Source organism: Panicum virgatum, chromosome 1K, assembly GCF_016808335.1.
Source record: "Panicum virgatum strain AP13 chromosome 1K, P.virgatum_v5, whole genome shotgun sequence".
Lineage (NCBI taxonomy): Eukaryota > Viridiplantae > Streptophyta > Magnoliopsida > Poales > Poaceae > Panicum > Panicum virgatum.
In genome coordinates, this window is record NC_053136.1 from 33,608,867 (window position 1) to 33,631,906 (window position 23,040).

At 46.9% G+C, this 23,040-nt stretch overlaps 3 protein-coding genes and 1 pseudogene across 4 annotated transcripts; all 4 read right to left on the reverse strand.

Moving 5' to 3' along the window:
- Nucleotides 1-265: 265 nt before the first annotated feature.
- Nucleotides 266-408, reverse strand: LOC120658226 (annotated as a pseudogene).
- Nucleotides 409-1,234: 826 nt separating this feature from the next.
- LOC120703412 (putative RING-H2 finger protein ATL69) lies at nt 1,235-3,519 on the reverse strand. Of its 2 annotated transcripts, none has more exons than XM_039987503.1 (4): nt 3,319-3,519; nt 3,010-3,185; nt 2,788-2,891; nt 1,235-1,946 (listed from the first exon to the last, which is right to left on the reverse strand). In XM_039987503.1, the coding sequence occupies exons 2-4, from the start codon at nt 3,169-3,171 to the stop codon at nt 1,490-1,492; spliced, it is 723 nt and encodes a 240-aa protein (XP_039843437.1). In that variant the 5' UTR covers nt 3,172-3,185; nt 3,319-3,519; the 3' UTR covers nt 1,235-1,489. The 2 variants fall into 2 exon arrangements, with proteins under 2 accessions (XP_039843437.1, XP_039843431.1); XM_039987497.1 differs by having other exon boundaries at nt 3,010-3,229; nt 3,319-3,517.
- A 4,147-nt stretch (nt 3,520-7,666) lies between these two features.
- On the reverse strand, nt 7,667-9,139 carry LOC120703432. The gene is made up of 3 exons (XM_039987529.1): nt 8,555-9,139; nt 8,380-8,460; nt 7,667-8,079 (listed from the first exon to the last, which is right to left on the reverse strand). Exons 1-3 carry the CDS (start codon nt 8,921-8,923, stop codon nt 8,005-8,007), a joined length of 525 nt encoding a protein of 174 aa, XP_039843463.1. The 5' UTR covers nt 8,924-9,139; the 3' UTR covers nt 7,667-8,004.
- Nucleotides 9,140-10,229: 1,090 nt separating this feature from the next.
- On the reverse strand, nt 10,230-20,980 carry LOC120703427 (1,4-alpha-glucan-branching enzyme 2, chloroplastic/amyloplastic-like). The gene is made up of 22 exons (XM_039987515.1): nt 20,537-20,980; nt 20,300-20,445; nt 19,837-20,030; nt 19,282-19,380; nt 19,160-19,202; nt 18,901-18,960; nt 18,507-18,587; nt 18,300-18,416; nt 18,017-18,100; nt 17,201-17,322; nt 16,421-16,540; nt 15,381-15,510; nt 15,165-15,275; nt 14,900-15,028; nt 14,159-14,262; nt 13,320-13,464; nt 12,713-12,860; nt 12,466-12,566; nt 12,130-12,207; nt 11,653-11,808; nt 10,672-10,746; nt 10,230-10,566 (listed from the first exon to the last, which is right to left on the reverse strand). The coding sequence occupies exons 1-22, from the start codon at nt 20,658-20,660 to the stop codon at nt 10,450-10,452; spliced, it is 2,484 nt and encodes an 827-aa protein (XP_039843449.1). The 5' UTR covers nt 20,661-20,980; the 3' UTR covers nt 10,230-10,449.
- Nucleotides 20,981-23,040: the final 2,060 nt, after the last annotated feature.

Below are 23,040 nucleotides of genomic sequence, written 5' to 3' on the forward strand. Positions count from 1 at the left end.
CGGGGAAGGAGAAAGGTGCGGGGAAGGGGAAGGAAAAAATCGACCGCTAGAGGCGGAAGTTACGGTCGATCGTAAAATCAGCATCGCGCAACCGGAGTCGAGTTGCTCAAAAAAAACCGAAGTCTATTTCTATATTTGGGGTTGCATCGAAAAGATTTTCAATTCTTGCCACGGGCTGATTCTAGAGCTGGGCCCAATTTCATGTGTCTTTATAGAAACCAAAGGGCTAACATGCAACAAGAACCAAGTTTTCCTTTCAAAACCACACGTACCACTCTACCACAAATTATGACGTCCACTCTCCCACTTGGGGAGATGGTAGGCTAGCGCACCCACCAAGTGCAATGTGGGCCCCTAACCTAGGCCATGCCCCTTCGTGATCAGGCATCGACCCGTCCAGGTAAGTATGGAGCTAGGGATGCAAGTGGGCTAGCCCGCGAACCTACGTATAGATTAAATTTTCGCAAATTATTACGGCAACCCATTTAATTAATCTTATATATGAGTTTTGCGGGCTGCTTGCATCCTTGAGTTTTGCGGGCTGCTTGCATCCTTGAGTTTTGCGGGCTGCCGCTTGGATCCCTATATGGAGCAACATCGCCCCTGGCCTTCGTTTATGGCTCGCTGTCCCGTCCTACGCCCCTCGAACTGCCGAGGTGGTACTAAACGCGCGCGCCGCCTGCCAGCCACTCGACTGCTGCCTGCGAGTCCAAACCGCGTGCCTTGCTTTTCCTTTGGGCCGATTTGTTACTGGCCCTTCACGTTCGGGCCAAATTTAGGCTGTGTTTGGTTAGGGGTGAAAAAATTTTGATGAAAACTTTTTATAACTTTGACCATTAATTAGAGGTATTAAATTAAATCTAATTACAAAAGCACCTCCACAACCATAGATATTGTAGTAATATTGTACCTAATGAGGCCTTTGACCGCATGATTTGACGATGATTAGAGCATGGTCACTATAGCATTACTGTATATAATCATGTATTAATTTGGCTCATTAGATTCGGCTCGTAAAGTTGCATCCATCTCTAAAAATTTTTTGCAAATAGACTACATTTAGTACTCTATGCATACAAAATTCTCTTTTCGCAAAATTTTTACTGTTACAACCAAACACGGCCTTAGGGAGCCTTTCGTCCTGAACCGATTTTTCCTTGCGAAATCTACACGGGTACCACTACCACCTCCATGTCACAATTGAAACTTACAATTCTCAAAAAAAAAATCACCATGAAACTCTCACTGCGGCAGCATGGCCTTCAAGCTATTGATCACGTAAGAACAAGTGCTTCAATCATTTCAACTAAGACTGTACAAGCTGAGCAAGCGCAATGAGCTTCACGAATCAGAATAAAGAAGCCTGTTAAAACCAGATTAATTTCTTATCCCCCAAGACTCTAGCCCCTAAACACCGTCCCGATCTCAATTCACAACACTGTTCCGGCCGTTCCATCATGTAAACACATCGTGTGTCAGCGTGCGCTACCTAGCAATGCTCCGACGACGCGCCGGCGGCGGCGCTCGCGCTCTGCCTCGCCGCCGCCTCGGCGCAGGGAGAATGGCGGCCGGCACCGGCACCGGCGGCGGCAGGGCTCGGGCCGTCGGGGGAGGAGGCGGGCTCTTCGATGATGATCTCCAGCCGGCCATCCGCGTCGGGCGCCTGCGGTGACGCGGCGTCGTCGGACGAGGACGCCGCCGGGACATGGTGGGAGGGGGCCGCCCTAGCGGCGGCGCCGGCGACGAGGGCGCTGTAGTCGGGCGGCGGCGCTGCGCGGTTGCCGCCGCCGCCGCCGGCCTTGGCGCGCAGGGAGGCGCGGCAGATCGGGCAGGTGGGGTGCTGCCGGAGCCAGGCGTCGATGCAGGGCGCGTGGAAGGCGTGGCCGCAGGCCTGCAGCACGCGCACCACGTCCTTGGCCTCGTACTCCTCCAGGCACACCGGGCACCTGCACACCACAAAGCACAGGCGCACGACGTTCAGTTCAGCCCATGGAAATTCTCTGCTGTGCGCGAAGCATTAGACTTATTCTGTTTTTCAGAGGATTGCAATTGCATGAACGTTGATCGTGGTGATTGATCGTGTATTCTGCAGGCATGTTAATCGTTAAGACATTAAGAAGAAAGAATACTGTGCAATGGCCGTTGAACTGAGTAACTGACAGAAATGGCAGCACAGTGCACACGTTAACCTAATTTTACAAGTCTCAAATTGATAACCAATATGGCCTTTCAGATGGTGCGACAAGCCAGTTTCAGAACTGCAAATGCACTGAACTTAGAATCCTTTTCTTTTCAGCAAGCTAAACCCTCTTCTTCTAGGCTGCCACATTGGCTCCGCCTGTGGGCTGCAAAGGGGGTTTATGAATTCTCAAGTCCAGCAAAAAAAAAAAAAGATAGCACTGTTGCAGGGTTGCTTGCTTTGACTCTGCGCGTATGCCAACCTGACTTTACAAGTCCCAAATTGGCAGCCAATATGGCCTTTTCAGGAGTTTAAATTTAAAACCTCTTCTCTTCCGCATTGGTCGTCTGTGGGCTGCCAAAGGGGTTTATGGATTCTCTACTGCCATGGTCCACAAATGGTAATAGGTTTTAGCACACCGAGGGTGCCGGCCAATTGTGGCGAAATGCGACTTTGCTTGGTCCATGATCCATCCGTCGTCGGTCTCTTGAGGGCCAATTGGTCATCGCAAGTTGCGAAATGCAGCGAAACCATGTGCAGTTGAACTAAGCAGATTTGCTGCAAAGAACAGAGAGGAGGATTGGAAGAGGAGGAAGGCGATATCTTACTGCGCCTCCTGCACCGGCGGCCGCTGCGGGCCGCCGTCGCCGAGCTTGACGGTGGGGAAGGTCGTCACCACGGAGGGCTCCAGCCCGTGGATCCCGCGCTCCACCTGAATCGAAGTTGTTGATTCCCGTCAAGAGTCACCATCATCGAAGAGAAGAAGATAGCAAGGAGGATAATGGAGTAGGGGGAGTAGGGGAAGGGACGGCGGCGGCGGCCAGCCTCACGTTGTAGGCCGAGACGACGAAGGCGTCGCCGGCGGCGCGGTCGGCGGCGGCGGCCCTGGACAGGTGGAGGCGCGCGCAGAGCAGCCTGGTGAAGACGAAGAGCACGAAGAAGGCGCTGACCGAGAAGGCCATCGCCGTGGTCACCACGCTCATGCCGCTCATGCCGCCCTTCGAATCTGACATTGCTCCAGCATCCCAGTCCGGCGCGGCAGCCCCCCCTCTGCGCAGCAAACCGTGCCGCTCATGCCCCCCGCCGTTTCTCGAATCCCGCCAGAGAAATTAACGGGTGCGGGGCTGAGCAGAACGTACCTGGACGCCGGTCTCCTCGGCCCGGCCGCTCCGCCTCAAGGCCCTGTTATCCACTAAGCATCCCGCCTCTTCGTTCCCGGCCGGGTAATTAAAGAGCAGGAGGAGGAGGAAGACGAAGAGGAATAGAGCGGATAGAGGCAGGCATGGCGATGGCGATGGCGATGGCGATGGCGAGTATGCCTCGCCACCGCCGCGGAATTTTTAATTCTCTAGCGCGCTCCTAATGGTGATAAAACAATTTGTGCTCACTTACTTGTCGAGCGCGGGGGGCACGGCAATCAAATCGTATCTCCCTCGGGACCGGAATCTAATGCCATTGTTAATGCGCGCCCAGTCGCTGGATTAAAAAAAAATTATAACTCACTAGCCCGCTTGACTCGTTTTTTAATGGCTCAGCTCGAGCTCGACTTATTTTATAATGAGCTAACTCATTTTATAACAAGCCAGCTACGAGTTGGTTTGTTATAAAACGAGTTGGCTCGCGAACCATAACGAGCCAAGTTAACATCCCTTTGTAGCTCGGTTTAGTCCAATTCTAAAATTATGAACTTATCATTATGTGTAAACTATAAAATTATAGATTAATTATGGATGAATTATGTTATCTAGTATTAAAATTATAAATACTTTGTATTTATTGCTCATTTGCTTTTATAATCTCTTTGTATTGTGTTTTTATGATTTGTGAGCCAAACTTGCTGACTCGAGCTTTTTAGCGAGCCGAGCCCAAGTCGAACTAGCCCCCGCGATTAGCAAGTCAATGGCACGATTATAGTTTTTCATCTGGCCCGAGGTCCGTGGGCCGGCCCGAAGCACGAATTTTCGGCCCGGTACAAAGCCCGGCCCGGCACGAGATTAAACGAGCCCGGGCTGGCCCGGCACGGGCGTCGTGCCGTGCCTGGGCCGTGCCTCCGGCACGTGGGCCAGCCCGGCCCGACACGAATATGTGTCGGCCCAATTAACAATCAGCCCACATACACCTCAGCCCAAAATGCCAACCCTAGATCTCCATCCGTGACTCTGTGAGGCCGCGAGCCCGTGACCCTCCTGGTTCCCTCCCTCACGCCACCCGCCCCTCCTCTCCTCCATGCGGCCGCCGGCGACACATCCTCCTCCGGGCCGCCGCCGTCGCCGCCCCTTTCTCCGCGCGGCCCCCTTCTCTCCTCGCGAGTCGCGGCCGGCGAGCGACCTCGTGATGCGACGATGCCGCCACCTCCTCTCCTCCTCGCGCCGCGGGCCGCGGCGGCCGGCGCCGCCGATTCTCCTCCGGCACGTCGCTGCCGCTGGTTGCCTCCCCTTCGGGCTCAGCGTGGCCGGGCTCGCGCAGATCTGCGGCGAGGCTGAGGGCGGCGCGGCCGGGCATGCGCCGACCAGCGGCGGCGCGCGCGGAGGACTGCGGCGGCACGCTGGACCTAACGGGCCGGTTGGGCCGGCCCGGCACGCCAAATTGGCCTCGGGCCGTGCTCATGCGCAGTGCCTCGGTACATGGGCCGGCCCGGCCCGGCACGATTAGTTATCCAGGCTAATCGTGCCGGGCCGGGTCGGGCCGGGCCGGGCCGGGCCCCGTTGGACAACTATAGGCACGATCATGGAGGGGCCCTGCTGCCCCGGCCGAGCAAAGCGAAGGCTCTCGCTTTCAGGCCAAGCCGCGGTGGGTGGCGCCACCCCGCCCCGCCCGCCGCGTTGTTTAATTCTTCTACTCCTGGCGGTTGACGGGCCTGCCCTGATGGGTGCGGGGCCGCCGTCTCGAGTTGTCGAGCGCCGTGTCGATTGTGCGAGTGTTTTTCGCGGCCTCGCCCGCTCGGCAGATTGCGACCGACCGGCCTCGCTATTTGTTTATTTTTGGAAGCGCAAGGCCGTGGCCGACCTGCCTGCCCCGGCAAACCATATGCTTAAACGTGTTCGTTACACGCCATCGGAGGAGCAGATGACACGGCGCGGCAAGTGAAACGCACGAGCCGAAAATGGGATTCTCAATCAACAATTAGTTCTACAAGATGCATAACTTGCTATGCAAAAAGTGATATCGTTGCTTTGTACTTTTTTTTAAATTACATATTACAACTCAGACACTCACGACGCACTCATACTCACACTCCTATGAACACACGTATGCAAATCCTACCCTTATGAGCATTTTCAAAGACTGAGCCGACAAATCCTTGAGATTGACGAAGTCACCACAGACGCTTCGTTGTTGACGGAAACGTCGTCTACCACTTAATGCACAACGCCGTTAAATCATAGAATATTCGCTCCCATGGGGAGTCGAACCCAGAACCTCAGATGCTACCGAGTCTCTTATAACCACTAGGCTACATGTTCTTTCGCTGTTGCTTTGTACATGAAAATCCTGCCAAGTCTAATTTTAAAGGCAGAAAGTTAAACCATGCCAAGTGCATCTCAGACGGGTCCTCAATCCACGATCCAACTACTATATTAGGAGAATTTGTTTAAAGATTATCCTCCAGAAGATCCATTTTATCTTTCTCTTTTTTCCTGTAATTGTTGGGACAAACCAATAATTCATCACAACTCTCCCAAACTAAAGGGAGAGCTAAAGCTCTTCCAATAAAGTAGTTGGTTTGGGATGAGATTATTGGGGAACTACAAAATTAACTCTTTCAATAATTATGAAAAAAATATTTGGAACATCCGCATTACCTGGTCATTGGGAAAGATTTATTGACGAACTGCTGGAAGTGCTATTATATTTTAAAATTGAGGATATAGGAGTTGAGGAAATCCGATATGATGCTAGAAGCGTTCCTTTTCTTTAAAAGAAATGCTAGAGTCATTTGCAATTGGAAATTCTTGTTTGCATACCTTGAAATTCTAAATATAAACACATTCTTAACCACTCCTTCTATTTCCAAATAGTAGAAAACATGGTTTAACTACTTGATACAATCTCCAAAATTAGACTTCAACCCACATTTCTTTTCTTTCAAGTTACAGTGTTTTTGTAGCAACAACTTCCAACTAGAAGATAGTATTTTTCACATTACGGACTAGTGATATCTTGCAAAAGGTAATTGTTGATCGCAAATTTCGAGATATAGACCTAAGCACGCTTTATTAAAAAAAGAAATGGAGAGTAGCATTTAAATTCATACTTAAGTTCAAATTGCGTCACACGCAAAATGCATGTGTTGAAAGAAGGGCCCGTGCCCAAAGTTTTCGGCCCATCGGGTTAGGGCTACTCGGGGTTGCGCGCGTGACCCCGGGGGAGTGCGAGGGAGCTAGGCCGTCCCCCATAACTAGAAGAAATTATTCCAACAAAAATGTTCCACCAGAACAAAATATTTCAGTAGGAAAAAAAGTTTTATTGGAAAAGAAATTGTTCGGTTCAAAATGAAAAATGTTTCACGGGAACAAGAACAAATGTTCCATTGAAACAAAAATTGAAAAAAAATGTTTATTGAAACTTTTAGGAGAAAAAATAAAGAAGAAAGTACAAATTGGGCAATTTTTTTTATTTTTTAAAAATCATTTTTACGATAATTACGGAATAATACTTCAGATCTGATAAATTTCAAAAATAGGTCACGAGTTGACGAAATTGAGATTTTGTCTGCTGAGCAGACGAAATTTGGATGGGTAGACGAAATTTAAAGATTCTGTCATAAAAATTGAGATTTAGACAAAATCTATTTTTGTCTACGAAAATACAATTTTTGTCTAATGGTTGGACAAAAATTATTTTCATATTTTTGGAAGACAAACCAGCAAATTTCGTCCGCTGGGCAGACGATCATGACATATTTTTAAAATTTATCAAATCTAAAGTATTAGTTCGTAATTACTATAAAAAATCATATTGATAAAATAAAAACTGGGCTGGCAGAACACCAGTGGGCCGTCCCCGAGGGCTGCTGGAGCGCTGTGGGCCGCGTTGGGGCTTCTGCGACGCACGCGCTCGCACCTGCGTGCGCGACTACTAACATCTGCGCGGGCTGGGTGCGAACTGATCTATAGATCAGTTGGTTAGGTCCCTTGTGGTGGACCTACTCATTCGGATTCAAGTCCTTGACTTGGCGCGGGTGCTCGCATTTTTCTGGATTTATTTTAGGATTTTCCGGCGTTATGCGTTAAGTGGTAAGCGACGTTCCCGTCGACAACGAGGCGCCAATGGTGACTTCGGGAATATCCAGATCTGCCGGTCCAGTCCTTCGGAGGTGCTCATAGGGGTAGAATTTGCGTACGTATGTTCATAGGGATGAGCGTGTGTGCGTGTTATGAGCGTCTGCGTTGTACCGTACTAAAAAACTGCCGCGGGCTGGGGATTGGTCTTTTGACTTTTCCAGACAAGGCAAAGGATAAAATGATCTTGTTTGATTCGACAGAGTTTGAGTAGTCTCCACTCGAGCATCGATCTTGTTTTAATGTTTTTGAGAATGTGAGAAATGTCCGTTTGCGCACCTAGCACGGCTGTGACGCTGCGCCAGAGCAGTTGCATTACATGCCCAGAGAGTGCAACAGTACTCTAGCCTGACCACCCGTTACAAAGCTAGCACACAAATGTAAAGCAACAAATTCAATCACACCCACGTCGCCTGAAAAAGTTGCACGTGGAGCATGCAACCAGCAATGCATGCTCTGCTCCTCCTGTGGTGCCTCCGGACTACTACCGGATCGGCATCTTCGTCTTCGTCTTCGTCGTCCCTTGAGGCGTGCAGAGCAGATCTAGTAGAGGGACTCTATCGTCTTGTTGAGCTCTTCAAGCTTCTTCATCCGCAGCCTCTCGCTCTCGCTCACGAGCTGTGCCACGAAGTAGCAGCAGTAGTAGTAGTAACACAGCAGAGAAAACAAACGTCAGTTTGTGGGAATATATTAGGCCCGGCCTGCTTGGCCACGCCCAAATCCAACGGCCTAGTCACTTTAAAAGGCCCAACCAAGTTTACCATTCTTTACTGGGCTAGGAAAAACTTTTTTATTTTTTCTTTTATTTTCTTAATTATTAAAAAAGTTCGCGCACCTACTACAGAAAACAGTTCTTTAAACAGAAAAATGCAGAACACGCATGTTGTAGTAAATTTGTAATAAGTGAAGAGTCACCACCTCCATGAGCCTGTTGACGAGCGTAGCTTTCTCGTTGCTCTTGTCGTTGTAGGCGTCGAGGCACATCTTGTATTCCTTCTCCTGCTCGATCACAAACATACGCCCGGTTTAATCTCTGGCTGACTGTTGTAAGCCAATCGATCAGGATGATGCAAGAAGGTAGCAGGCACGTTACCTTTCTGAGGCACGTCTTGCCGAGCGGCTTGAGCTGCTTGTTGACCTTGTCGATGCGCTTGCGGATGGCGTCGACCTCCCGGCGCGTGGGGTCGGCCATGACCTCGAGCTCCTGGCGGATGAAGGCGAGGCGCTTGCTCTCCTCCTCCACCCGGCCCAGCATGGAGAACACCTTGTCCCGCACCTCCAGCTTCCTGCGCTCGATCTCCGCCTCCTTCTCCTTGAACAGCGACAGCGCCGACCGCGACGACGACTGCTCCGCCGCCCACTCCGCCATCGCCTCCTCGCCCGTCGACGCGCTCCGCACGCACACGAGCTGCAGCAGCTGCTCCTCCTTGCCGCCGCACTCCATCTGGTCCCCCTGCTGCATCGTCCTGCTGCTAGCTGGTAGCTCGGTGCCAATCGACTCGACTCCCTCACCGAACCCGAACAGGCAGGGGGGCTTGCACTCTAGCCTTATTAGCTCGTGTAAGAAATTGGTAGCTAGTAGGAGCAGCTAGAGCCAAAGCCAACCACCACTCGTCTATTTATATCGCTCCTCGCTTCTTGCCTTGTGCTCCTTTTCTTTTAATTTTCTTGTCTTGCAAAAGATGGGGAGAGCTGATCGAGTAGTACAGTATTTAGCTAGTGTCCTAGCTACTAGCAGTCTGAACCTTTAAGCTAGCACCGGCGGCGATTTGTGCTAACAAAAATTTCTTTAATCATTTGAGGTTATCTTCATAAATAAATATGCAGCTGTCAGTGTGTCGCTCATTAACTCAAGCTGCATGCCATGATCTCTGCTGGTCATGAGACAGCAGCATCATCTCCCGTGCATGTGGCCGATGAGAGCAGGGGCACCGGCTTTAATTTCGATTGGTCCGGGACCAACTGCAAAGCATCGATCGATCAGGTAGCATCATGTACGAGCGTTAGGTGACACGCACGCCCTGTGGGCTGTGGCCATCCAACAAGAGGTCGAGTAGGAGTGACTCCTGAGCAAGCAGCAGGTCCAGTGCACGTCCCCTGTCACGAGTTTGGTGAGCCCATGTGCACGCACGCTTTCGCTCGTCTGTCTAGTATCTCCTTTCGTTTTCCTCCGAGGATGCGCGCGGCAGGCAAGGCATGCATCCCTAACCCTGCTTAACTTGGCGGTCATGCATTCCGCCGTTGCGTCTCCGTGGCCGTTGCTGCAGGGTTAACATCTAAGGCAGGCGAGGTCTCTGCATCCTGAAACGCCAAGCCGGGAAGGTTGCGCCTTCACTCTTCGGGGATTGGAGTGGTGGTGCTGAGCGTGTCTGACTCCCACACTCGGTACTAGGACTCTGGGGAGGAGTAGAAGTCAAGCACAAGCATCGAAGCAGGTCTGCTGGGTGCTGAGTGCTGACTGCTCCGTGTATAGTCCGACACATAGCAACAATCATTGGCTCCGATGCTAACATAACCCAAAATGTCCTCTTATTACAGTTGAAAAAGCGAGTCCTTTTGTAAGACCTCGTAGAAGAAGCTACAGGTCGATCAACTCAAGAGCACTAGGTGAATAACGAGCGCCGGGTGCCAGAAGAACATAACTTAAATCAGGCACCAAGGGTGTGTGTGTGTGTGTGTGTGTGTCTATATATATATATATATATATATATATATATATATATATATATATATATATATATATATATATATATAATAGAAAAAAGAAAGAAACAAAATAGCTATGTTTTACCGACATCCTGAAGGGTAGCTAAGATCTACTAAACTGAGAGCACAACACACAGCAAAAAGATGTCTGGACTTTCCAGCATGGATTGAAGGAGAACCTTATTCAACCCAATGGCAGAGGATGCAAATCACATCCTAATCTCAGGCACAAAAAGCAAAACATGCATGCAACTAGCTGTACTGGCAGCATGTTTTTTTTGTTTACTTGCTTTCCTCGCTGCTCTCCGGTGTCATTGTGTCCGCTGGAGCATAGACGACGCAGGTTCTGCTTGGTGTATACACCGAGAACGAATGGGGCCTGTTGTCATGCGAGCAGTCCTGTAGGTAATGACGAGCCAAGGAGAAATTAGCTCACATCTTCAATAACGAGTTTACATCAGCATGCTGCAGCTGTAAAGCATTCTCATGTGACACAAAACTTACGGTGGTGAAGTGCTCTGCAGCGTGATGGATCCTGCCGAATCCACCGAACAGTCCAGCGTCTGAGTCCAAGGCCACCTGGTAGAAAATCGCAGACGCTATCAGCACCCAAGTACCCAGCACATTGAGTGCTGTTCTTAGTAATTTCACCAGGTAAATTTCGAAATATGGGTGTGTCCGAATATGAGATCAAGGCGCCAACAAGAGAATGAACAAGCAATCACCCATATTAGGTGCTCCCAACATTTTTAAATATATGGCGTTTAGAACAAGCTAATTAGCTAAGTGCCATATATTTAAAAAGCAGATAATAAAAAACTCGGCCGGGTGGGGAAAGACCGCCCCACCGGTATTATCTAAGAGAAGACTCGGCTTCCCCAACCGAGAAAATCCCCGAACCCCGGCCCTGCCCTGACACTGGGAGACGTAACCCCTGGGGACTACCTGCCTGGGCCATGTAAGGGTCCTCAGGCCGACCTGGGGCCGGCTCACCACCAGTGCTTTGGCACACAAGGCCAGCGAGGGGATTTTTTTACCCTCAGCCTAAAATTCGCTCCCACGGGGAGTTGAACTCAGGACCTGAGGGGTGCCGCCGGAGTGACTAACCAACTGAGCTAGCATCCTTTGGCAAAAAAAAAAAGAGCAGATAATGATTCTGGGTCTTTTGTCAAGTATAGGAAAACACAGAAGAATCAGTTCCAAAAGGGTATAAACTAGAAAGGTACTCTTTTTTTTTTTGCTTCCTTTCCTGTTCACGCAACATACCAAATTGGAAACCACAAAATTAATAGCCTATTTGTTTGAGGAGATTAAACGACAATATGAACTCCTCACACCAATAAATTCCTTACTCCTATCCTCATCATCGCAATAGATCAATAATGACAATGGACAAATTGCAGATAGAGATTAGGTCGAGCAAACCCATTTAGCAATGAAAAATACACTTAGATCATCGGAAATATTTGCGCGATAGCCACATACCTTATAAACCCCAGGTCTCCGACAGCCAACACGGTAGTCGAAATAGCTGTTGTTACAATGGAAATTGAACACAAATACCAAATCTCCCTTTTCAAACACAATCACCTTGTCCTCCTCGTGTTTCCGAGAAATGTACTGGTGATCATCGGTCATAAACTGCAATTACATAGCCAATTTCATCAGAAATTCTTCGTTGCTCTTATGACATGACTTAAATACTAGTGATCATGAAACTAAGGAAGATTTGCCAAGTTCACGTAGATTGCCACAAAAGAGTAGTTAAAATCAGACACCATATATAGAGTTAGTGAATAGTGATGCAACATATAAGAACTCATAACTGATTCTCCCTAGCTTATTACTAGTCCAGTGATCTTTTTTAGCAAAATGATTTTGAACTAAATGATAGTACAGAGGGAATGCATACCTAGTACGATTTTAGTAAAAGCAATGATTTACGGAACAAAAAAAACATACTCCATATTTTTCCTCAAGATGTTGCATTGCCTGATCAAACTCTTGCATACCATGATACCTAAGATAGTCCGCATCACCCTGACATCAAAAGCACAAATTCCATAATAATCAATTAGAGATCAAGGATTAACAACATAAATTAAACCAAAACTTAGCAGAAGAAGTTTAATATTCTAGTTTTGAAAACACTAGTGACTCGTATGAACAAAACCAAACTTTATAATGACACATTGTTAATGAAAGCACTCGAAATGGTAAAAGAAATTAAGAATTGGACTTTACTGAGGCATGTTATTGCAGTTATCAATATAATGTATCAGCTCAAAGAAACTTTACCAGGTCAAATCTTCGACGGCATTTGTCATAACTGTTGTTATTCCCTGCAATAAACTTACCACTAGGGAGTCTTTGCGGACCTCTTGGAAAATCTATCCATTCTGCAAAATGTAAAGTAGATCAATGGCCTTAGAATTAACAGCTTCCTAAAGCATAACACAAGATAAATGGCAAGATAATTGTCAAATGAAATACTATTATACAAGATTCAAAGAAGTTTGAGTGCAACAAAGTAGTCAAATCTCACCAGGATGTCCAAACTCATTTCCCATGAAATTAAGATATCCTTCTCCTCCTAAACCCATTGTGATAAGTCTGATCATCTTATGCAATGCTATCCCACGATCAATGGTAGGTGTTGCAGGTCTATCCAGAGCCATGAAATCATACATATCCTGCACAAGTATAACCGGTGTAATTCTTTCATACCTTTCTGTAACATCTGAAGGGAAAAACAAAATAGATTTTTCTGAAAATATATCATGAAAACTAGTCAATATTTATTCTAAAAATAACTAAGTATTGAATCAAGAAAAGCATATATGGTTTTCACAGAGATAGCTGAGAATTGAAACTCACTCAGACAGGGGTCTTAGAGGCTGTCATGATCCAGTGCACGAGATTACATAAATGAATGCAGCAAAACAACAGAAAGGCAGAGTGCACAAGTCCAAATTAAATAAAATTAACAAAAGTTCTGACATTCTGCTTTTAATAACATTTATGTCGTAGGAACTATTGATAAATTTGGAACTTGAGGAAAATAAAGCGAATTTCCTTAGAAAAGATAAAGATAAATATGTGAAACATGGTCTATGCCCCAATTAGTACAAAGAAAATTAATTAGTGGTTACCTTGTCCATCAACCAAAATGCAATAGTCTTATCACCAACTAGTGCTTGGTCATGACTTTCAGAATAAGTAACACACTTCTCTAACCACCTTCTATTTGTCAGTGTGTGCACAATATCACCCATCTTCCAAGATTCGTCACTTTGCCTACATGGTTTAAAAAAAATAAAAGAAGGTTGACACTCACCATATTTATATCAAAACAAAAACAGAAGATATATTACAGATAGAGCTTTCCAGTTTCAGAATGAAAACTTCAAACAATTTTTTTTTCTCGACCGGTGCAGGAGGACTGTGCATCATTTCATTTAAGATAGAAGAAAGGAATGAGTACATAGGTTATAAAACCCCTGTACTCAGTAAGTCAGTATACAAAAGAGCAGACTTTGTTTTTGTGTAGAGAGTAGAGCCACACAATAGATGAACGTTGTGTATGATGCAATGCTACTTATGTGAAATAGATATGCACCTCCACATGTATATGCTGGTATAGGTGTACACTATCCTACCTACAAAAAAACTTCATGATTTGTGCAACAATATTAAGATGAGTAGTTTAAAATTTTAAAATCTCGAGACGCATTTGGCAGTGTTGATAGCGTGTATAGCCACAAACATGTACAAAAACCATTCTCTCATGAGAAACCCTAAAATTTGTCAACTACATATTATTTTCACAATTTTATAGAATAAATTTCAAAAGTGGTGACCCAAAAATAAATGCATACGCAGATGGGACATGCAATGCATGTACTTGTAGTGTTATGCAAAAAAATATTACTTCGATATGCAGCCCAATACAAGAAAATAATAATCGTACACAGCCATTTGCAACACTTACTTCATTAGCTCAATCCATTTGTCAGCCACAGCCATATGCAGCCGGTAGTCAAAGCCCACTCCTCCATCGTGAACAGGAATTGCAAATGTAGGCATTCCACTAACCTGAAGAAGTTATATATTTGTTTGAATATCCAGCAGAAAAGTTGCCAATCATTTTGGATAGATTCGAATTTCCTCTTTATGAGACGGAGCTGTTGCCCTATTGTCGTAAATTATAGCCCCCAAAACATGGTGTATATATGTACTTTATCCGACTTCAATAAATCAGGAGTTTCCAGGGAAAGTAAATAGGTTATCAATATGGAACATGCTTCTATGTCAAAAGGGATTAAATTTCAAGATATATTTCAAATTGAAATATCAGATTTATAAATCAAAAAATTCTAGTATTCTCTCCATTATAGTATAGGCTCATCCATTTACTTTCTTTATATGTCTCAAAAAAGTACTTCTGCATAAATTATTTATCTTATATATATACACATGTTGCAAAGCATACCTTTGCTCTATTATATCTATGTAAAACAAACTTGTTAAGCACATTACTACAATTGGCATTAATTACACCATGAAATTCGAAGACATGAAGAATAATGCTAAGCAACAACTTAGCGAACACTTTATACTAAAATCCAAAATAACTTTTTTTTCATCACCAGATAGGAGCATCTTGTCATTTTGTCAAGATAAACAGAAAGCAACTTAAATTGCAAGAATATGACAAACGGATAGTACTTACATCTTCACCAATGGATACAGCCTCAGGATAAAGTCCGTGAATTAGATCATTTACCAGCATCAAGTAAACCACTGCATCTACATCGGTGGCAAAGCCAAAATACTCATTGAAGTTCCCCGTAAATGATACCTAAAATAAATTGCAGTACTTTATGAAAAGGCAGAATGTGACAAATATGATACTGTAATAGGTAGCTACTTATTAGGCTTAATCCCATCAGATTTAGCAATTGAAGATAAATCAAGAGATATTAAGCTTAAATTACTTGTAATCCATGGTGAGTGTACATCATGGAGGTCACACCATCAAAACGGAAACCATCAAATTTATATTCCTCAAGCCACCATCTAGCATTGGAGAGAAGAAATCTTAAAACCTGCGTAGGTTTAAAAATGTTAGAAATACATGCAAAAAAAGAGAAAGAAATAAACAAATGGGAGCAAACAAAATAAATGGAAGTAGAGCATTCTTTGTTCCATACTTCCCAATTCCCATAGTTGAACAGGCGGGAATCCCACATCCAATGATGGCCTCGCGGACCACTATGAAAGTAATGTGTATCCGTACCATCAAAACCATTCAATCCATCCAGAGTATTACTTGATGCATGACTGCAAGTAACATAGAAGCAAAGGTATGAACCCAAATGGCTTCAGTAAATCGACAAGGATATCCAATAGATAATGATCAATCTCATCCCAATAGGCCTAAAGCCAAAGAGATCATGACAATTGGTTTCAACTATTCTTAGGGCTTCAGTAAATCAACAAGGGTAACTGATAAATTTGCCTATTGTTCTTGGTTTTGGCCATTGACATTCTTTCTTATAAAAAAAATAGGTACTACAAAGCAACAGCCTCATATCTTTCTATATTTCTTAGTGGCTGGCAACATTTGACATGTAAAATATATTTAGAACTGTTTGGCGGAAACTAAATGATGTTTTCATCACATCAACAAGAAAGGATACCAAAATGAAATATAAATGTGATTGTGAACTCACAAATTCATAAACCAGATTTGACCCAAAAGGAGAGAGAGATCCAAGCTTGGAGGAACTAGGTGGTTTTTCTAGACACCCAAATTCAAGATGAATTCACACATTCATAAACCAGATTTGTATTCTCACATTATGGTTTAGCAATTGTTTCTCATCTTCTGAATTTATGTATGTGGTAGAGATTGTAGACTAGTTACAGCCCAGGTCTGATAATTGGAGGCTAAATATTTCCACCTTGTGTGGAATTCTATTATATTGCCTTTACTCAGGAGTTCTGAAGCATACATCATCAGCTTTAGCATTAACTGTTTGCCTACTCAGCCGTTTAGCCCGTTTACACGTCGTGTAAACACTATACAGTGGCCAGCCGTGTCTGTTTATCCTGTTTAAATGGCCGTTTAGTCTGAATAAAGAGCTAAACGGGAGGTGACCGACTATTTCGCGTTTACTGTTTAGGCCAACACTAACTATGCAATCATACATTTGGTTGATGAGCTAACAATGAAGAATTTGTCAGTTACCTGTGAACAACATCCATGAGCACAAGCAAACCTAGCTCATGTGCTCTATCAATCAAAGACTTCAAATCTTCTGGGGTTCCAAAACGACTACTTGGTGCAAAAAAATTAGTAACATGGTATCTGCAGTGGAAGTAACAAATATTAAATCAATGTTGTAATGCTGTTTGTCAAAAATGAAAGAAACTTCATTTACAATTAAGAATTGAGATGAATATTATCTCAAAATTTATCATGTTCGAAACATGGAAAAGTAGCCAAATAAGCATTGATACTGATACTTGTGAGTTGCCGTAGTGCCATAATGACAGTATCATGCACCCACCCAGGGGCGGAGGCAGGATGGTGATTTTTTCATTGTTAGGGGGGGCCAACCATATAAATTTATATAAAAATTTAATCAAAATTTAAATTTGTAGTGCAAATTTGGGGATCATAGGGGGGGCCAGGCCCCTGCCCGCCCCCCCTGTCTCCGCCCCTGCACCCACCCATCCATTCAGAGATAGTTTGTACAGTTGGGGGTATATCTATGTAAATCTTGCTACTATACATGCATCCGAATGCAATTGATTATTGAAGACCAAACATAACTTTAGCATTTTAAGAATAATCAAAATAGAAGAAAAATATGGAATGGCAGCAAGAAACAACAGTTACACACTCACATAAAAAAGAGAGTGATGAAAAATGAAGTTACAAGTTTAACAGTTTTCAAAATTAAAAGGTGAGGTGTAAATTGTTGATACAAGGAAAAATACAACCAAAATTGAATCCTGAATTTACCCAAAGCTTCCATAATATGAGTGCTCTTGGATTGCCATTATTTGCACTGCATTGTATCCAAGTTTTTTTATCCTTGGGAGGACATCGTCCCTAAAGTTTGCATATGTGTTGATCTTCGGTTCCTAATCACAAAGGATTCTAGCATTTATCCAAGGGCCAACGAAATATCAAAATGACAGCCAGTAAAAAAGGATAATGATTAGTTAAAGAACTTGTGTATATAAACACATGGTAATTAGATAATGTATAGATTGATGGTGAAGATATTGTGTTGTTGGCTTGTTTATTTTATGAACTCAAAAGTAAACTTAATTGTGGGAAGCATCAATTTAACTTGCAACATGAAACAGAATGTAGCAACTAAAGTAGAAGAAATATAACCACAATCCACAACCATTCATGTGAAACATAAATTGTAGTTTAGTCAAGCACATTGTTTTGAAATGTTAAAATCATGTTAAAAACTATAGAAACATATAGCAGCATATTAACATTGGTGCTTAGCAGGTGCTAGGGGATTGGTGCAGCTTGACGTAGCTGCCAGATAGTTCTTGGTAGCATTTTTTTTAGGATTGGAAGCATGGTTGTGTGGTTGTTGTTTTTTATAGTCAGTGGCGTGTATGTCTTTATAATGTAAGGTGTTGGGTGAGTGGTTCGTAATTTTTAAACTCTTCTTCTTAATACAAGAAGACATCAGTTCTCTTGTGTATTAGAGAAGAAAAGTCTAACAGTACCAAAACATCCTTGAAGCCTGTAAGAACTAAAACTGCATATGGCTAGCATTGTCTAAGGAGTCAACAGGTAAAGGTGCAATACCGGGCTACTCATTCCAACATGTGTTTCATATATCCGCAGTGATTTGGGTCGTTTAGGTTGAGGATGCTTGAACACATACTTCACCTGCATATGCATGTAAACTTTTTTAGTTACTGGGCTAGTAAAGGAAAAATATCCCACAACAAATAGGATAGGTTCAAATTCACTTGGGAGGCTTCACAAGGTAAATGATATATATTGTTTCCCCAAAAATGCTAGCACAAAGAAGAAACAAAGAAGGAAAATTCAGAATTTATAAGTCCAGAATATGGGAAATGAAGACCTCTTCAGGAGGATCATAATAAATCCCATCATATGGTATCTCTCCTGGGGGCTGCACTGAGTACTTGATCCAGGCAGGAATTGAATCCTTTATCCCTGATGGAGTATCCATTCTCACCTGTACATGGTCAAAACATACATCGATTAAATTAGGAGACGCTCTTAGCCTCTTAAGCCAAAAATAACTGACCAAGAAGGAAAAATGTACCTTTACACGAGAACCATGAGGAATAGGTAACGAACCATCTGCATTGTTAGGCAGAAAAACCTCCCAAACACCATACTCATTCTGAAAGTATATCAGATACAAGCATCAGGAACTCTTTATCAATAATATAGAGTTACACCTACTTCCAAGAGGCATTTAAGTATGGTACTCAATTCCTCCTTTTATATGAGTACACAAGCAGTAAAAGATATCTAGACAATTAGAATATACGTGTAACATGCGGAAGTTCTCAACACTGAGTTTACAGCAGCAGCAACACTGATATTTAGTAGTCAACTTATGGCAACAGTTAATTGAAGGAACTGAGTCTAATGAATTTAATATACAATCCATTAAGAAAAACATAAAATGCATTTTGAAGCCATAAGTATACCTTGCTCATACGGTCTGCGTTTGGATCCCAGTTGTTGAAGTCACCCACCAATGCTGCAGACTGCAATTAAAGCAGGAGGCACTTCTGAATAACACTAGCCGGGTCTGATAAGATATACATTTATCATTTAATAAAAGTAAAAAAAGATCATAGGATTGAAATAGCTTTGTAGATGTAAGAGTGGTCATTTCCACAAATAATTTAAAGATTGAGCTAGAATTGTATTAAGATAAACAATAAGATTTGAAGAAGAGCATACATGTGCTCCAGGAGCCCATTCTCGGTAGGTGACACCTTCAGCACTACGTAGGAAGAAGATACAATGTTACCTGCTTCAACATCGGAAAAAGGATAGACACTTGCATGTTAAAGAAATTTTACCTGCGATTAAATCCAAACTTCTCATAACTACGGGAGAAGGCTTCCAAGCCTCCTTCGTGCTCGTCAATATCTGAACGGATTCTCCTGTAGAGGCTGTACCTGTTTTTATTAATTAAAGCATAGTGAGATTGCTAGTGGTGTTCGTATGGGCCTATATAGGAGTTGTCCTTATAACAAAAGGGGATGCAAATGAAGGTTGTCATTTAATTGACACTCCAGAAAGAATTATAACCCACTGTGAGCCTCTATTTTATTGGCCAACCATTGCTGCAAATATCTTATCCTGAAAGGGGACATATCCATTGCATTCTAATGCTTAGGCTAGGCATCAAATCGACATGATAATTTCCAGGTGCAAATGAACCTAATTATTGATTCATGCTACAATATGATCTTCCAGCAAAACTTTGAAGAGTAACTACTCCATATGAAATAATTAAGATAAAATAAAGAGCATCATGACACTCGAGGGTTGAGGGAGGCATTCTATATCTTGTGAAAGACTGGAACATCTTGAAGTGTGCAGTAGAATTGAACGAAGCAAGCAATACAGACCTGTACTCAAGATGGTACTTATAGCCTTGCAGCATGGGGTCAATCTGGAAAATTTTCTGTCCATCCCCTGGTGGTGGAACAGTTCGCGGTTTCTCCTGGCGAGCTGATCCTAAAACCTCTCTGTTCAAGGCTTCAGAACCAGCACCCTGCATTGCCTCTGAAGACTCGATCTTACCGTCAGTGATGTCTGGTACCTAGACAAGTGCCCAAGAGACAAAATGTTCAGAAGACGATTAGACAGACGAAATGTTCACAAGACGATTGTATATACAGACAACTCTAAATGCTGGTACACAGAGTTGCGACTCCATCGATCGTGGACCCCTTTCGGAGGGCTCACTGATCGCGCGTCGACCTCTGTTCTCGAATCGCATGCAGAAAAGGGGCAACAATCGAACATAGACGCAGTGTGGTACGTTCCACAGTTTTGGAAGGCAAGGAAAAGGATCAACGGATCACGAACCTCCAGTTCGTCGGACTGGAACCGAGCCGAGTCGGGCGAGGATGTCAGGCCGTCGTTCTCGCCCTCGGGAACAACCACCTTCCCGGACGCCGCCGCCGCCGCGCGCATGGCCCCGCGCCTTCCCGAAGCCTCATCTCGAGCACCCCCTGCATGCATCATATCACCACCACATCACTCGGGCACTCTTGAACGGCGGATGGGCGAGCGAGCAATTGAGGAGGGAGGGCGTTTCGTTACGAGAGAGGAAGGCCAACGACGGCGACGGCCGCCCTGCCCCGCGCCTCCGGTCCCCGCCGCCGGTGGGCCGTGGAGCCCTCACCGCGGCCCCGGAGACCGCCAACGCCGGCGCCAGCGCCGCCATCTCGCCGCAGCCGGATCGGATCGGATGGATCGAAATCGAAGCGCGACCAACCGGCGCTTAAACCCGCCTCTGCGACCGCTGGGAGTGAAACGCGGGGGGCTGCGCTGGGCTGGGCGACTGCGGAGGATAGGCTGCGATCCGGAGGGCCGCGGAGGCGCGCGCTATATAGCCACGGGGAGGGAGACGGTGGGCGGTTGGGAGAGGAGTGGAGTGGAGCGGAGTGAGCCCAGCCGTGCTCACGCGGGGAGGGGCGGGGCGGACGGCGGCATGCGCGGTGGCGTGCACGGGCGGTCGAGGCTGAGTGGAGGTGGGGAGGCCGTTGCGCGTCGGTCCAAGCGCGCGCACGCGCGGCGCGGCAATGGTGGGGTGGCGAGGTGGCTTTTGAGCGCGGGGAGCGCGGGGGCGGTGGCGGTTCTTCGCGGTGGAGACATATCCAATCAGCTACCCATGCAATGCAATCCGCGAATATAAAACATCCGATCTCAATCCAACGGTCGCTGCTATTTTGCACTTAAACCCCCTGCACCTCATCAGCGCCGGCACTCCCTCACCCATCGCCGGGGACGGTCCTCCACTCTCCCCACCTCGAGCGCATCTCCCTCCCCGGTGCCTCTCTCTGCTCCTCCTCCCCGGTGCCTCCGCATGCCCACCGGCGAGGGAGACGAAGGGGAAGCCGCCGCGCCCGCGCACGCCAAGGACGCGACGGCCTCCTCCGCCGCGACGAGCTGCTCCCCGTCCACCACGATGAGCTGCTCCCCGCCTCGCCACAAGGCCCCGCCCCGTGCGGGGAGGTCTGGCCTCACCGTGGCCGCCGCGCCGCGGCTGCGGCCGCCCCGCCCTGCCGCGGAGGCATTCAGGCATGGACGCGCACCACCATGGGAGGCCGCGAGCTCCATGGCCGCGCCGCAGCGTCGTCGTCGTGCCGCGCCCCGCTCCTCCTCTGCGGCCGCGCGGGATGGGGCGAGCGGCGGAGGGAGGAAGGACCACCGCCGGGCGGAGGACGCCACGGCGAGCAGAGGAACCGGCCAGCCCGCGCGCGCAGGGAGCGCGGCGAGGACGCGCGGCAAGGGGGCCGCGGCGAGGCCCCGCGCGGAGGGAGGCGGCCCTGTGCGCTGACGAGGGCGTCCCGCCGCCGCGATAGCGGAGGTCGAGGCAGGCCGAGCTCGAGCGCCGACGAAGGAGGGAGCAGGGGCCGGCCCTGCTCGCCACACCACCGCGGCCGGCGCGAGCGGAGGGAGCAGGGGCTGCGGCCGCGGCCGCCGCAGCCACCCGCCCCAGCTCGCCATGGCTCGCGCGGGTCCGCTGCCCGGCCGCGCTACTGCAACTCGGCGCCAGGAGGAGGGAGGGAGTGGGGCCGTGGCGCGTCCCTCCGCCTCGCCATCATCCGTCGCGTCGTCCGTGCGCTCGTGCAGAGCGAGTAGGGGAGGGGCAGCGGGGCCCCTACTCCGCGCCCGCCCGGTGCGGTGAGGGAGGCACCGGGGAGGAGGAGCAGAGAGAGGCGCCGGGGAGGGAGATGCGCTCGAGGTGGGGAGAGTGGAGAACCGTCCCCGGCGATGGGTGAGGGAGTGCCGGCGCTGATGAGGTGCGGGGGGTTTAAGTGCAAAATAGCAGCGACCGTTGGATTGAGATCGGATGTTTCATATTTGCGGATTGCACGATTGCACGAGTTGGCTGATTGCATAGGATATGTCTAGCGGTGTGCGGTGTGCCGTGGCGGCGATCGCGCTTCAGTTCTCGGTGGGGGCGGGCGGGCGTGCGGCCACGGCCAGGGCGATGCGCCAGGTGCCAGGCGGGGCGGGGCCCATGCCACACCAGGTGGAGCGCTCGGCTTGTCGCTGAAGACGCCGTGTGGGCTGGCACGGGGTACGGGCCTTTCTGTTGATCCTTTTTTGTGCTCACTCGGGCGGGCGGTTTTTTCTTTTTTATATTTAAAAAAAATTAAAATTTCAAAAATATATGTCGATTTTGGAAAATTTCAAAAATATACCCCGGTCGCCCTATGGGGGGCGACAGGGCTCAAATGTATTTTTTTTTCTTCAAATTTGCAACGAAGTCCCTGGAGAAAAAAAAAGGGGGAACGGGGCGACAGGCCCCTGTCGCCCACCCCAGGGGCGACAGGCCCCTGTCTCCCGTTGGGGGGCGACAGGGTCCCTCCCCTGTGTTTTAAACCCTGGCCAATAAACCCTGGCCAACAAAGCCGTTTTAAACCCTGGCCAACAAAGCCTATCGAATTGCATAAAATTCCTCCAGCGTCCGAAGATTTATTGTGATATATTTGCAGAAGGATTTGGAAATCGAGTTCGAATTATCATGAAATTTACGGAAGGTGTCGGATGTCAATTTTGGTGGGCGATGCGGCCTCTAAAGGATGACACTAGAG

Bases quoted from the DNA above. Each gene is read 5' to 3' on its own strand.
- LOC120703412 (XM_039987497.1), bottom strand. From the start codon at position 3,192: ATGTCAGATTCGAAGGGCGGCATGAGCGGCATGAGCGTGGTGACCACG. The intron at 2,892-3,009 runs GTGAGGCTGGCC...ACTTCGATTCAG, and splicing joins TCGTCGTCTCGGCCTACAAC to GTGGAGCGCGGGATCCACGG. The intron at 1,947-2,787 runs GTAAGATATCGC...TGTGGTGTGCAG, and splicing joins CCGCCGGTGCAGGAGGCGCA to GTGCCCGGTGTGCCTGGAGG.
- LOC120703432 (XM_039987529.1), bottom strand. From the start codon at position 8,923: ATGCAGCAGGGGGACCAGATGGAGTGCGGCGGCAAGGAGGAGCAGCTG. The intron at 8,461-8,554 runs GTAACGTGCCTG...GTGATCGAGCAG, and splicing joins GCAAGACGTGCCTCAGAAAG to GAGAAGGAATACAAGATGTG. The intron at 8,080-8,379 runs GTGGTGACTCTT...TTCGTGGCACAG, and splicing joins TCGTCAACAGGCTCATGGAG to CTCGTGAGCGAGAGCGAGAG.
- LOC120703427 (XM_039987515.1), bottom strand. From the start codon at position 20,660: ATGGCGGCGCTGGCGCCGGCGTTGGCGGTCTCCGGGGCCGCGGTGAGG. The intron at 18,417-18,506 runs GTACATTTTTCC...GACCATGTACAG, and splicing joins CTCATGGTTCTCGTGTAAAG to GTGAGAATGGATACTCCATC. The intron at 16,541-17,200 runs GTAAATTCAGGA...CTTCCACTGCAG, and splicing joins TCATATTATGGAAGCTTTGG to ATACCATGTTACTAATTTTT.